A 15069-nucleotide genomic window follows, 5' to 3' on the forward strand; every position below is an offset into this window, starting at 1 on the left:
GACTCCCAAGCACAAAGTTCATTATAAACCATCCTTGCAAAATTCTACTTGCCCACTTCCTTGAAGCATGTAAAATATTTGGGTTTTTTTCATTATTGTTGTAAAATAAAAGGTAAGGAGATTTCATACCTCCAGTGGTAACCTCCCCTGATAGTTTTTTGAAGTTATGAACTATCCTGAAATTATGCCAGGGCATGGAGCAGCCCATGCATCTTTAATAACCAGAGATCAAACTACATTGAAGTTATTGGCCATTAACCCAATCACAGTTTTTAATTGTGGTAGCTAACATCAAATACAAAAGTCTTCAAACATACACAAGACTAAAAATATAACTTTCCTTTGTTGTGCCTAGATGCACCAAGATTCATAACCGCCAGTGATCTTACATTATATATCACATCTGCTGCAGTATCTAGGCATGTGGCAGCAATCTGAAGACAGCAAAAGCCTAGCTTCCAATATATTTCTATCTTGTGCATTAACATCAAGCCCTTTAATATTAAACATAACTTCCTATGAATTACCGTATATACTCGTTCATAAGCCAAATTTTTTTTAGTAAAAAAGGGAAGCACCAGAGAAGGGGGTCGGCTTATGAACGGGTGTAGACAGGGAGAGGTGGGACACAGCCCCTCCCCCGAACAGAGGGAGCAAGGAGAGGCCACACAGCCAGAAGGGAAGAGGTGGGGCACACTGCGGCCATGCCGCCCAGCCCAGCCTGCTGGAACACACTGCGGCTGTGCCGCCCGGTCTGGCCCGCCGGAGAAGGCTGCGGCCGCGCTGCCCAGCCTGCTGGAGCAGCTCCAGCCAGGCCAGAGACATCCTCCCCAGATAAGGTGGGAAGGGATGGGATGGGGAGAGTGTGGGGGTCTGGGGTTAGGGGTGGGGTCACAGGGGTTACTCCCCTGACCCCCAGCTTCTCCCCCCAAAAACATTTCCCCACCAGTTGCTGTCCTGGCCCGTCAGGGTAAGCAGCTGGTGCACCAGGACACTTTGTTTATTTAGGTTTACCTCTGTGCCTGCGGACTCTCGAGGTAAACAAACCATCCTGGCCCGCCAGCAGCTTATCCTCATGTCCCGGGAGCCAAAGTTTGCTAACCCCTGAATTATAGGGTCGGCTTATTTTCCATTTTTACTTATCCATGGTGGGGAGGAGGGGTAGGGGAGGAGGTCGGCTTATATATGAACCGGCTTATGATCGAGTATATCTAGGGGTTTTGTTTTACTACTTAAATGATAGCTTTAAAAGATAAAGATTAATGGAACAAGTGGATAAGATACAGGAGATCATAGTGACTCCTTAAGGAGCTACCATGATCTACTGCATCAGTGAATATGTGGAAGGCTTTATTCTATGGATTATCAATATGTTACAGATAGTAATGGTTCTCTCTAAGCAATTATGGTCTACTGCGCGAATTGGGGCCTACATTCGTAATATAATATGCTATATAATCAGTACCCTATATACCATGAATGCAAAATGTGTGTAATTAAAATCATGAAAGTGACCAGGCAGGCACACTAACTGCTTTTTAAATAGTGATGTCTCAGTCCTTAACTATTTTAAAGAAAAATGTATTCCAAGTCTTTATGCCTTATGAATGAGTTAGAGGTGAAAAGAATAAATTTAAAACTACAAACCTTGAAATTGATTGTGCACTTGGCTTAGAAAACAGAAGAACTAAATTTGGTTTCTGAAAGTGTCTTTTAGTAGAGATCATGAGTGAATAAGCCCAGCACAAACAGTGATGATCCATAACATGCTAATGGAAACAGATATGCTATAGTGAAATGGCCATGGTAATGGTCACCACCTTTTTAAAAAGGAGTTTGTTTAATCAGACCACACATCCACTTACAAAAAAAAAAAAGTGGAAGGATGGAGTGCACTGAAGTATAAACCATCTTAAATTAACCCTAAAAATGTAGTTACTGAAGACAATGTAAAAACGAAGTTATTTAGCAGTTCCTTGTTAAATTAGAATTCTGTTATACAGTACTTTAAAACAGGGAGCTGCAGCATCACCACCACTGCTAGTATAGTTTATTCTTTTATTTATCCCTTTTATTATTTTATTCTTACACCTACACTTTGAGATCCTCTACACTAATTAAGTGTTTGATATTTAAGTTCTAGTTCCTAAAATATTGCTAGGGACTGTGATTATGATTTCGGATTAATACTTACTCTATAGCAGTGTTTCCCAAACTTGGGATGCTGCTTGTGTAGGGAAAGCCCCTGGCAGGCCGGGCCAGTTTGTTTGTTTTTTTTACCTGCCCCGTCCGCAGGTCTGGCCGATCGCGGCTCCCACTGGCCACGGTTTGCTGCTCCAGGCCAATGGGAGCTGCTGGAAGCGGTGCGGGCCGAGGGACAGATAGCATCTCTCATTGGCCTGGAGCAGCGAACCGTTGCCAGTGGGAGCCACAATCAGCTGGACCTGCGTACAGGGCAGATAAACAAACCGGCCTGGCCCGCCAGGGGCTTTCCCTACAGAAGCAGCATCCCAAGTTTGGGAAACACTGCTCTATAGGAGCTGTTGTAACACATGACTACCGGAGTTGCCAGGATTTATAAATCAGTATTACAATTTTAAAAGTCAATGTACACTGACAGAAGGAGCTCTCTGACCTTCATATTTGACAACATTAAGGATCTGAGAATTAAAGTGTCCAGTGGAATTATACTTTTGCTACAGGATATTCAAATTTCACTCTGTCTGCAAAACATAGTCCATTTGAAAAAACGGAATTTAGTAAATATTCACAACATTTCACAATTAATACCAGGTTTAGCAGTACTGAATTTGAATTCCAGGAAGCAAGCATCATGCATTTAAGGCTATTATTTCAGGCTGAATATGAAAGTTAATAAAGCAAAAGAAGTTATTAAAAAACTACACTGTTTTGTGGTGAGAAAAGATATTTTATTATGGTCTCTAATGCCATTTCTTTTTATTGTATTCCTCCATCATGAAAATACAGCTTATTGTCTCTTTCTTTTGCAAGTGATATTTTATATAATTTGGTTCCAGCTCAATTGTGATTTTATGCCAATACTTCTATATTTATAATTCTACTAAGCCATGCAAGGGAGTACACAAACATATTCATATTAACAGAGGGATTATAAAATTGCTGTCACTGTGAAATCAAGCTTAAAAAGTTTTGCACACACATCTTCCATTGTAGCTTGATACAGTCACTGTTTAGCAAATCATTCCAATACAATAAAACACAAGCTTTAAAAATGTGGGTTTTGTACTTGGGTTACAATGTGAGGGGAGGAGGAGGAAATGGATTGAGAACATTTATTTTGAACTGACATCTAAAATGAGGGGGTCAAAAAAACAAATTAAATTTCAATGAAATAGTGCCCTAGTGCTTACTGTGGCCATGTCTATTTGTACAGCTTATCTGTCTCCTATTTGGTTCCAAGGACAAACATAGAAGGTAAAGAACATTTTATTGCTAAGCTAAGATAGGCCTACATAGATTCCCAAAAAACTAAATTTAAAAACCAACTTTGTTAGGAATTAGAATTTGAGTCATGAAAACAAGAAAATTACAAGTAAAGTGGATGGTAAAATGTGAATGGTGCATAAGGACCCTAGGCTGATTTTCACAATAAACAAATGGCGCTTAACTCCCCTAGGCTCCCTTGAAAATCAAAGCTATACAGGATAACAGTAACAAGGGATTCATCAGAGGATATCAAATTACTTAGTTTTGGACTGATAACCAGGCCATCAATATATGTAGACAAATTTAGTACAAAAAGTATTTAGTATTAGTTAAATCTGTTTTTTTCCCCCCTGCTTCGCCTTTTCATTCATTATATACATCAGAAAATTAAACTAAAAGGCAAAATTCATTCAGTGTTTTCCAATTACAAACCAAAAGCCACAGGGTGCTGTGCTATTGCTAGTTAATATTTTAACAGAGTGGCACCCATAATGTGGCCCAAGAACCATGAATTATCTGTGAAACTTTGGCTGGTGACCATCCATCTCACCAAGGACCAAAGGTACTTGCTCTCTTCACTTCCAATTGCTGTAATTAAGGCTGCGATTCTGTCAGAGAAGTCGCGGAAGACACGGATTCTGTGACTTTCCGTGACCTCCACAGCTGCAGCAGCCTGTGCAGCTGGCTGCGAGGCACCTGAGCAGCTGGCCCCAGGGCCAGCCACATCAGCCCATTAGTGCCAAGATCTAGTCACATCTTTCTTCACGCCCTCTTTGACAACACAGAGTTCCACTTGGCAAATATCCTTCAGTTTTAAAGGGCCTTTCCTTCAGAAGGAAAAGTCATTCATAGGAACTACTTCACCCACAACTGAAATGCAAAATTCTCCATGACAGACTGTAGAATGTATCCTATGTAGTGCTGTTGTGTGTTAAGCAATACATCAAGACAAGAAGAACCCCATCAACTGAAATTACAGAGAATATAGGTAAACAGAATGTAATTACCCAAACTGGAATTTGGCCAGGACACCAAGGTTAACACCTCTCTTATAAGGAGTGCCATAGTCGGCTCTATAATCATTGTGCCAATTTCTGTCTCATTATAGAGAAAGACAGGCAGTGTCATCATCAAAACGTATAATTGTGTACATCAGAGGGATACGATCTTTTCTGTCTAAACGTTTTCTACCCAATAGTTACAAGTAACAGCAAGATTACAAACACTGAAAGTTAGCAAGAAAACTTTTTCTGGCTTACTTTGAATATTTGACAACACATTGTGAATAGTCATTTTCATTTTTCCTTTGGTCAGTTTTTCCTCTTCTGTTAAGATCCTTATAAATATCAAGAGGGGAGCTCAAACTTATACTATTTTTTATTATTTTATGTCTAGAGAGAAATATTCTTTAAAAAATAGAACATCCTATTTAATTCATATTTGATTAAAACCGGAATTTTAAACAAGTTTCCAAGAAGTTCAAGTTGAGAGCCTGTCTTTAAAACACAGAGTATTACACAACATTTTCCTTGTCTTCTGGGCTCACTCCTCAGATCCTGAATATTAATATTACCTTTAAAGTTTAATTTAGGCAATAGGTGAAAATTAGACTATAAATGCAGTTCTAGGCCCAGCAGTTAATTGTGGAGACGTTGTTATAAAGGAGAAACCATTGCATTTTGCCCTAATATGCACTCATTCATATTGATTAAGGATATATAGAGTGTCTGAGCCAACTCTGACACTATATTACTGATTTGTCTGTGCTATTAAAGTCTCATCAATGTTCCTACTAAACATGCATCAAATCAAAAAAAAGTATACATAACTCATTTTTTATTTGTTTTTCAAAATCATTAGATTATAGATTCTTTACCTGCAAGGTTATATTAAGACATTTGATATGTAGGACCATTGAAAATGGTTACTTCCTATAGGAGTGGGGCTCTTTGAAATGATTGTTAATATGGATCCCCACTCTTGGAATAAATGAGCTTCTGGTGCAAGAGCTTGGATCCTTCTAGATAACAATGTCCACTGGACCACTCACCCTCCACCCTCTCCTCTGGGTCCAATTTTTTAAGGAGCATGGTCCCAACTACTCCTGCAGTTTCTTCCACTGATTCAGAAATTTTCATAGGAGAGACCCTGAAGTAGCATGGAATTATTGATCCTTATAGATGATCAACTCAAACAGTCACATAGCAAGGAACTTCCTTTTTTTGTGAATTACCCATACGGTTCCTCCTTTTTTGAAGATTAACAAGAAGTTATGAACTGCCAAGAGGAAGGTCTGAAAAGTATTAATTAAAAGTTACTACAAGATTGCTCCTCTGAATTGGGCATCTAATGTACAGCCCAAAGCAAGACTATAGCGTTGCAAAAGTGTGTACATAGTATATTTCAGTGATGGGCACAGTGCACATGCATATTGTAGAAGCTGCCTCAGACTTAGCCGAGTGTGCTCAGATACCTTCATGTGGCTGAATGCCTGCCAGGTACCAACAACCATATAAATACAACTCAATACATTTGGACACCCTCGAGCAGAGAGGTCATAAAAATGTCTAGAGAACTTATGCATATATTCAGTACTAGAATTTGCTCTCCCTTCAAGTGAACTAGACTCGGCAGGCTAATTATGGGAGTGCGATCACAGACTACTTTAGAAAGGAATTAGGAGTGAGCACTCAGGATTAAAATTTTTATGGACATGGTATAGAAAGGAACAACCATGAGGACTATAAATCACTAACTTGTGGTTGTGATATGAGTATGAGGAATACTGTCTTCAAGAAAACAGTCTAACGAAGTTCAGATTCAGATCCCATATGAGAAGTACTGTATGCATCAGAGGAAATATCATGGAGCTACCCTTTCAGAAACTTAGTCATCATAGGGTGAATGAAGATTGCTTTCTACAGTCTGATGCAAAGATGGGCAGACATGGCACCCAAGTAGAACCTGACAAAACTCAAAGATAGCTTTGACTGTTCCAAGTGTAGTGGCCTGCTCAAAATGACTACAATGGTATCAAGAGATCCAGTATACTAGGAATTGGGACATGTGGTTCCAACATTACTTCCTGAGAGTTAAAGAACCAAAAGTACTGAACTCAGGCCAGAGCTAGCAACAGAATCTTGCTTTCAATCTGCCTGAATTACCAATATCTTTTGGGAGCACCAGAATTGGAGAGAACATGTAGGTGAACTTTTGATCCCAGTCCAAGAGATAATCTGTCAGTGACACTGGGTTGAACCCACACTAGATTACTCCCTGAGTGAGCTAGCAAGATTGGGCACCACCATAACGGCTGGGGTAACATCAAGGTGCTGTCTTGACAACTTTGGATCAAATCAGAGGGAAAATAGCCCTGCAAGACAGAAACTAATCCTGTAGAATCCACAATCCTGAATAATTGGATTGTCTCTGTGAAGACCTTAGACCAGTCCTGAGGCCTCACTGAACATTACTTCAGATAGCAAAATAAGTGAAAAGGGAACTACTTCTATGGGATGGTCATCCTTCATCTGCCACAGCTGAAAATCTCAAAGTGACCTGAGAAAGCACAGTTATAGAAAGGAACAACCATCAGGACTATAAATCACTGTCTCTGGGAGGACATGCTAAGGCGTCCATACTATCACGATGGGCACAGTACACCTTCTTTAGTCAACACTGCATAGGACTCAGACATACTCTGAAAACGGTGTCACAGAGGTGCATGAAGCCACAAGGCACTATGACAGTAGGAAAAATCCTCAACATACTCAAGTCTACAATATAAGAGTATGTTGTCCCCTGGCTGCTATGGCAGCTGTGCTCTGGCACTGTAAAGGAGTGGATTTCATCCTGACCAAAGGAGTGAAGAGGTCAGGAGATTCATAGGTGGCCTGAGAATTTTTTATTTTTCCTAATGTGTCAAATACATGCCTCAAACATGGACATTTGTAATGGAAATTTTGTCACTGCAAGAAGTGCACAGCTTGAAGCCAGCCTCTCTTAGCTACTTTATCCATGCCAATGGCCACAGATAACAAAAACACATATAAGATAAAAGTAATCAACCTAACAAAATTGAAACATGGAAAAATGAAGCCATACAAGAGGGATAGATTCCAACCTAAATACAGACTAGACATTTCCAAAAAACAAGTTCCCAAAGGGACAGAAATATGACACACCCAGTAAGTGGAACATCAAGGATATTGATGATTCAAGTAGTGAAAAAGTCAGAAGGAAGTGAAGGGTGGTTAAAGGTTATACTCTCTTTTCTAGCCTCAGTACTTAAAGCAAGGAAGAAGAGGGATGGTGAACATAGCCCCAGACACTGCTTTCTAGAGGCTTCTCAGCTTGCACATTGGTGTTGTTTCTGTCCCAGTAATGGGAATCTAAATCGGCAATTCTCAGAACTATAAACTTTTTTTATTTTGTAATCTTACATCAAATTCTCCTAACAACTTTTACAAATGTAAAAGTAAAAGCAGCAAAGAATCCTGTGGCACCTTATAGACTAACAGACGTTTTGCAGCATGAGCTTTCGTGGGTGAATACCCACTTCTTCGGATGCAAGTCTTGCAAGTATTCACCCACGAAAGCTCATGCTGCAAAACGTCTGTTAGTCTATAAGGTGCCACAGGATTCTTTGCTGCTTTTACAGAACCAGACTAACACGGCTACCCCTCTGATAAATGTAAAAGTGATTCGTGTCTAAGCAGTATACACTGGCGTCACAATGAAACCTGAGTAATTGTTACTGAGCCATTTAAGAAAATTACTAGAACTATCTAGAGCAGTGATTGACAAACCTGTCCTTGGGTCATTTGCTGGCAGCTCACAGCGCTAGCCGGTCACATAGTGCTGCCAGCGCCTCATTTCTGGGTGTTAAGATGGCAGAATACAACATTAAGAACATTCCTAAAATTATTGGTATAGCTGCCTCAAAAATATAATGCAGTTGGAAATGTGAGAGAAGGTTCATCCATGCAATTGCACATGGGAGGGAAGATTGTCTCTCTATTACCATAACCTCCACCCTTTAAATATTTGAAAACCCATGATGCTAAACTCTCTAGTGGAATAAATGAGAAAGAGGACAACTTCTGTTACATTCATGAATTAAGTTCAGGTCAATACATTGCTACTTTTTGTCAGGACAAGTGAGCACAGAGACACTGAAATTTACCACAAAGAAATTAGATCAAATGAGAGTATCTTGTACTATAAACATTCTGTTTTAAAAAGTGTTTTAATGTGTGATCAGAGATACAGCCTTGGCCCAACAGAATTAAATTGTAATTAAAATTAAAAAGACGTATTTTCTATTATTGCCTCATTTTATTTATTCATTAGTAAACACATGCTCTAAAATAAGGCCCAAATAAGGAGAAAGAAAAGACATGATTGGAGACTGAACTCTGGAAAGAATGTCAAATACCTGCTGCAGAATTACAAGGATATAAAAATGCAATAATCAGTCTTACACAGCATGGAAAATCTTTAGAGCAGACTAGAGGCACATGGTGGAGCGGTATAAAATAAGAATGAATCAGAGAATGAAACACACAAAATCTTACTTGAGAGGGAGAATGTAAGTGTTACTCACAGAACTTCTCCTGCAGGAGGTTTGTGTGAATTTGTCAGCATATGTGCACATCGTCCCTTTAGGATTTTGGCCATCTTTGTGACAGTTACACCTAGTGGCCTTAGCCCCCCATCAAAGAAAAGAAAACAATGAATGTATTACACATTTTTTACAATGAAACACAAAATGTGAATGGTATTTTGGTAATAAGACTCAAGTTTAATGTTCAACCATTATGTGGTATATTGCCAAGTGATGTTATGATTTTAGTTGGGGAACTTGTATTTAAAGTCCTACATGACTGAATCTTTTCCAAAAGAATGCTTTTAAATAATTTAGAATTGATGTTCAGGTTTTAGGTGGGGAAGTGGGTTATGTTCACTTAAATTTCTAATGGCCTGTCTACACAGGGGAGTTAATACAGAGTAAGCTAGGGTGTGAATTTAAAGTACACTAACTATTCTACATTAACATGTCGTGTAGACAGTCTTATAGAGCACTGAAAATGCCTGGGTGTGGTACAGCTTAGTACAAGCTTCTACTAGCTCAGTTGCTATTGTACTAAGCTAAACTGCACAAAGGTACTTTTATAGTCTACATGGAGTGTTAGTGTGGAATAGTTAGTGCACTTCAAAATTCACACCCTAGTTTACTCCGCACTAACTTCCCATGAAGATAAGCACTACATTACTATATTCAGCGCATCTTCAAATAATTATGATCACAAGATCTGTTCTTCTTTAGAATACAGTTCCCGTCTACATTCCAACGTTTGTCAGTTGCTGTAACAACTAGGTATACAACTCAGCAAGAAGGTAAATATAATTTGAAGGTCTAACAACTGTAGGTAAGACTGATTTTTTTTTATTTTATTCATTTGTTTCTTTGTTATAGTATTACCTGGAATTCTATGATTTAAAGTGAAAAAATAAAAATAAAAAACTAACTTTTCATTTCCCTTTCAGAGAAAGTGAATACATTCCACGTATACAGGCCAGGGCAGTTTCAATGTGCATAGGTGCACACACACATTTGCAAACAGAGATGGAGATAGTATCCATGTGAAAAACTGCAGAGCCATATGATAAATCAATACATCATGCATCTTTGACCACTTCCTTTTCCCTCAGCCCACCAATCTTTCCCCTTAGGACTTAGTCTAACATGATACATCTGTGAAAGTCTTTAAACAGCCATAATTTCTTGCCTCCCTCCAATCAACCTGCTACAGAATTATTTCTTCCTTCTCTTCAAAAGGAGAATCCCTCTCCAAAATGACATGTTCTTAATATCTCATCTTCGAGGACAAGGCTGGTGACAAGTTTAAGATCAAATACCTTGAAATCCTTAATGGCTAGAAATGGGAGCTCTATACCATCTGAAAGTAAAATATTTCTATGTAGCCCTGTGAAGTTTCATGATATCAAACCTCAAAGTTGTAATACTTATATATTCAGAAATGCTACAGTATTTGTTAGGTTTCTGTAATGTTATTAGTCATTTTTCTCCCTAGGCGGCCTGAAGTTTTGTTCTTATTGTAACTAAGGGGCCTGACTTTGCAGGTGAAGGAATAAGACAAATAGTCCTGATACAATTTTAAAAGCCTCCAACATTTCTAAAGAAGTTCCTCTGAAATATAAGGAACGTACAGAATATGTGATAGTATAGTATAAATTTTATCAGTACTTGCTTGGAAAAACTCATACTTTACATATATAACAATATGAAATACATGATGGTGTGGTAAACACACACACGCTCCTTACTTTAAGTTTATCTCAACAAGGAATTGCATTTATATGATAGTTAAAAATATAAAGGATGTTATTCTCCATCAAATTCTATAGGGTTCTATAAAAACATCTCTAAAAAACTTTGTTTCCCCATATTAAATTCTGTTAATCCTTTTCATAAGAGTGTGGTAGGTGGATCAGTGCCTAGCTAGATTTTTGTTTTTTGTTTTTTTTACACAGGGAAGGGATGCTAAAAATCTTCCACTGGTTGACAAGACAAATGCTTATATATCTCCACCCATGATAGAAAAAATAAAGCCAGATTACAAAGCTTTCTGCTGTGCAATTTGTACAGAAAACTATGAATCCCTAAATAAACTTTTAAATTTGACATCCAGTGTCAACCTTAACGCATCCATGATCTGAACTATCACGGTTAATGAGAATTATTGTTTTCTTACGAAAACAAAAGCTGAAAGTGATGATTAATATAAAATCTCCCTCATTATACTCAGTCAAGGCAAGTGTTTTGATTGCGTGAACATGGAGGATTTGAAGAGTGGACAGAGGTTCACTCACTTTTTACTCACATCACAGAAGTCTCTTCAAAAAAAAGTTCTCAACAAGCTAAGCTTCTATCCTCTCTTGAAAGTCTTCCCACCCCCTATTACAGTATAGCTGCACCGGTCAAAAACCTCAAATCAACCAGGCTCATCAGGGGATCAAACAACTGATTATTTACCTAATTATTTAAGCAAATACCATCCAAACCTATAGGGATCCCCCGTCACCGCCCAACAATAAGAGCTGTGTAAAACAAGATAATTGCTATAACCTGGCAATCTGTGCTGCAGTGACAGGCAAAGCATAATCCAGAATTAGCCCAGAACAGCAGTAAAAGAAAAAAAATAGATGTACTGAACTTTTACTAGGGAGTAGGTTTTTTTTAAATCATGAACAAGGTTGTATTTACTGCCTACTTAGGAGCCATTAACTGCACTGATGGCCTAAGATTAAAAATTAGTGGTTGTCTTAATATGCACTTTAGTAAATCTATGTGGGGAAAGAACATAATTTTTCATTTTACTGTTACACCTGTTCATTGCTTTAAAAAAGCCTCAGAGAACAGTTACAGCTATATTCACTTTCTGTAACTTCAGTCATGCATATAACAAATACTCTTGTTAGTTTAGTGAGGCACTTTTCAATTCCAATATTAGTTGAAAAATTATTTAACAATTACTTGGCCAATCATTTTTTAAATTTTCTTTATTTAAGCTGTGTGTGTTATTAATAAGGGTCATCATCCATTACTATCCTGTTTATCCTCCATCCTGCACCAACCCATAAATAATAAATAAGGCTACGTTTTAGTCACTGGTATTTTTTAGTAAAAGTCATGGACAGGTCACAGGACATAAACAAAAATTCAGGGGCCCATGACCTGTCCATGACTTTTACTAAAAATACCCGCCCTGACTAAAACTCGGGCAGACGGCCATGGGTGCTTGGGGGGCGGGGGCGGCAGTCTGTGCGCTGGGGCCCAGGACCCCCGTTGGTGCTGGGGGAAGCAGGGGCTAGCAGAGGCTTCCTAGCCAGCTCTACATCCCTGCAGCTCCTAGGTGGCGGAGGCAGGGGCCAGGGTCAGCGGCTCTGATGCTCCCACCACAAGCGCCAGCTGCCGCAGCTCCCATTGGCCGGGAACCTCAGCCAATGAGAGCTGCAGGGACAGGGCCTGCAGGCGCAGGCAGCACGGAGACCTCCCATCCCTCCACCACCTAGGAGCTACAGGAGGGCCATGCCAGTGGGAGCAGGGGAGTCCCCTGCCCCGAGGTAAGCGCCAATCCTCTGTCCCTAGCCCTGAGCCCCCTCCCACATACTCAACCCCTTGCTGCTGGCCCAGGGGCTGCTCGGCTCAGACAGCCCCTGAGCCAGCACCAGCCGCTGCAGAAGTCATGGAGGTCACGGAAACTCATGGAATCAGTTACTTCCGTGACCTCCATGACACACTCGCAGCCTTAATAAAACATCATCATCTTTGGATCCTGTAAGTATAAACACTGAAGTCAAAAATCTAGCCCACTTAAAAGTCTTCAGGAGAATTACTATACAAATTATGCTCTGCAATGCATACACGTCTATTATTAAAATGTTTTAATTAGCAAAACGCATAGTTATACTTACAAGCTGGTGCTCTAATCGTTTGATAGTTTCATCTTTTTTCTTCAGATCTTCTTTAAGCTGCCTGATCTCATTTAGCAGATCTTCAGTCTGACATATGAAGTAATAGAAAAATAGGTAACATCAAGTTTTCTACAGGGGGGTAGACAACTATCTAATTTAACATCTCCCCAGGAAATAGTAAATCAAATGCTGCTGAAGCACCAGCAGGAAAATATGCATTAATCACGATGACTTCCTCCTAAAATATGTTAGGCTCTGCTTTCATCTCATTGTCCACATGCTGACATGGGTTATATGTACATAAGCTGAATGTACAGCTAAAAACAGTAGGGAAATTTGGCTGAACTGAACATCTTTATTCCAAGACACAGGGTTGAGCAAACACACTGTCTCCTGTTAAATTTTTAATGTACGCTAGTTCCCATAAAAGTATTTTAAGCTCCTTTTTATTCACAATGGCTTTATGATCTTTCAAAATTACATACGCTGTTGAGAAAAAAAAAATCAACACTGAGAATTACTGCATATTTATAACCCTGTTTATCTAACAATAAGTAGCAATACTATAATTTGTGTGAATTGCAATTTGAAAATTATCACATGAAAGTAGACTAATAGAACAGAATGAAAATAACAATAAATCACACTTTATAAAAAATTAGCAAACAAGGATAACTATTTCTTGCACTGGGCAGAAAGTCCTGTTGAGCTGAATTTTAACTTGGATCAAACAGGAGACATAAGACTTAAAGAGAAAAATGTTTATGCAATGTTTTCAAGGATTTTTAACCTTGACAGCTATGAAATTGAGTTTTCTTAACTTCTTTTCCTTTCTGTGGTATTTTTAAGAATTTATCAGTGAATTAATCACTGTTCAGCTACATAAGGCATTGTGGGGGCATATTTTCAGTTAATATTTGCATATGATTTCAGTTTAGTAAAGACTGCTTTTATCTGCTGTGTTAGGATGAAACACTTAGATTCAAAGATACCTTATGGTAATTGCAACCACACACAGCTACCCATTAAAAAAATTATTTAAAAGTCACAAGAACTGAATGTCAATTAAACCTGGTGTGGTTTTGAAAACAGAAGGCAACACTTTCTTTTTCTAGGAATTATTCATGTTTCAAGACTATATTTCTGAAAGACCAGAGATAGTAGATGCAGTGTAACTAGCTCAAAAGATGACTACAGTACAAGCATCAGAAATACAATTATATTGCATGGAGTGCCTGAAACATAAGTATTTTATGTCCCAGTCTTGCTGTTGGCGTCTCCTTGCAGCCATGACTTAAATGGAACTTCAGAAAGGAGCAAGAGTCCATCTGTGCAAAGCCAGCTACAGGACTATATTCTAAAATGCAGGCCCTTTCCAGTAGATAGCCAAATCTAAAAAATAGTCCTCTAATTTTACTTGTTTCTTATTTCTGGTCCATTTTTTAAAAATGAATCCTATACTATCAGTTTCTTGCAGCTGCTGCCTATAGACACGGGTGGATTTTATATCAATTTTAAGTGAAACATACTCAAATACTACAGCGATGGACAACAGTATAAAATTTTTTTTTTTTTTATAAAGCAGCACCCAAAACACATACCAGATCAACTGAAATGGAAAAGGAAAACCAGTTCTCTTTTGGGCCACTCAACTTCATCAGTGTTCCTTTTAAATATCTATTGCGATCAACTCACATTCTTGATTTTATTGCATTTTCAAAGTTCTTCCTGCAGAAACACCTGCACTAATGACTGGCAGACCCCACTGCAAATTCTAGAACTTTGCAAATTGGTGGATAAGTGAACAAAAAAAAGAATTGTAAACATAACAAAATTCATAGATAAATACTTTAATTGCACTGTGATCATACTTCAAAATAAAATAGAACACTATTTTACAGAAGTAATAAAAGCTTAGCAACGAGACTACAATTTAGCACTCATGAAAATGCTTGTGGAGAAGTAGAGAGAGGGCCATATTTGGGGAAGATTCTCTGGTGGTATAAATTGTCATAGGTTCTAAGGACTGTCTCGTTTCTGTGAAAATTATGGGACATATAGATCAGCAAATATTTAGGATAAAGACAATCTATAAAATTA

General features: G+C 38.6%; 1 protein-coding gene across 9 annotated transcripts in view; it reads right to left on the reverse strand.

Annotated features, from left to right (window-relative positions):
- CCSER2 (coiled-coil serine rich protein 2) overlaps nt 1-15069 on the reverse strand; it is a 139820-nt gene that overhangs the window by 32011 nt on the left and 92740 nt on the right. For 4 of the 9 annotated variants that reach the window (XM_045024046.1, XM_045024043.1, XM_045024045.1 and 1 more), the window contains exons 8-9: nt 12970-13056; nt 9045-9172 (exon numbers count right to left, since the gene is read on the reverse strand). In XM_045024046.1, the coding sequence (XP_044879981.1) occupies nt 9045-9172; nt 12970-13056 (215 nt within the window). The remainder of the gene's footprint in view (nt 1-9044; nt 9173-12969; nt 13057-15069) is intronic. The other 5 variants (XM_045024047.1, XM_045024048.1, XM_045024051.1 and 2 more) reach the window with 2 other exon arrangements.

Source organism: Mauremys mutica, chromosome 7 (assembly GCF_020497125.1).
Source record: "Mauremys mutica isolate MM-2020 ecotype Southern chromosome 7, ASM2049712v1, whole genome shotgun sequence".
Taxonomy (NCBI): Eukaryota; Metazoa; Chordata; order Testudines; family Geoemydidae; genus Mauremys; species Mauremys mutica.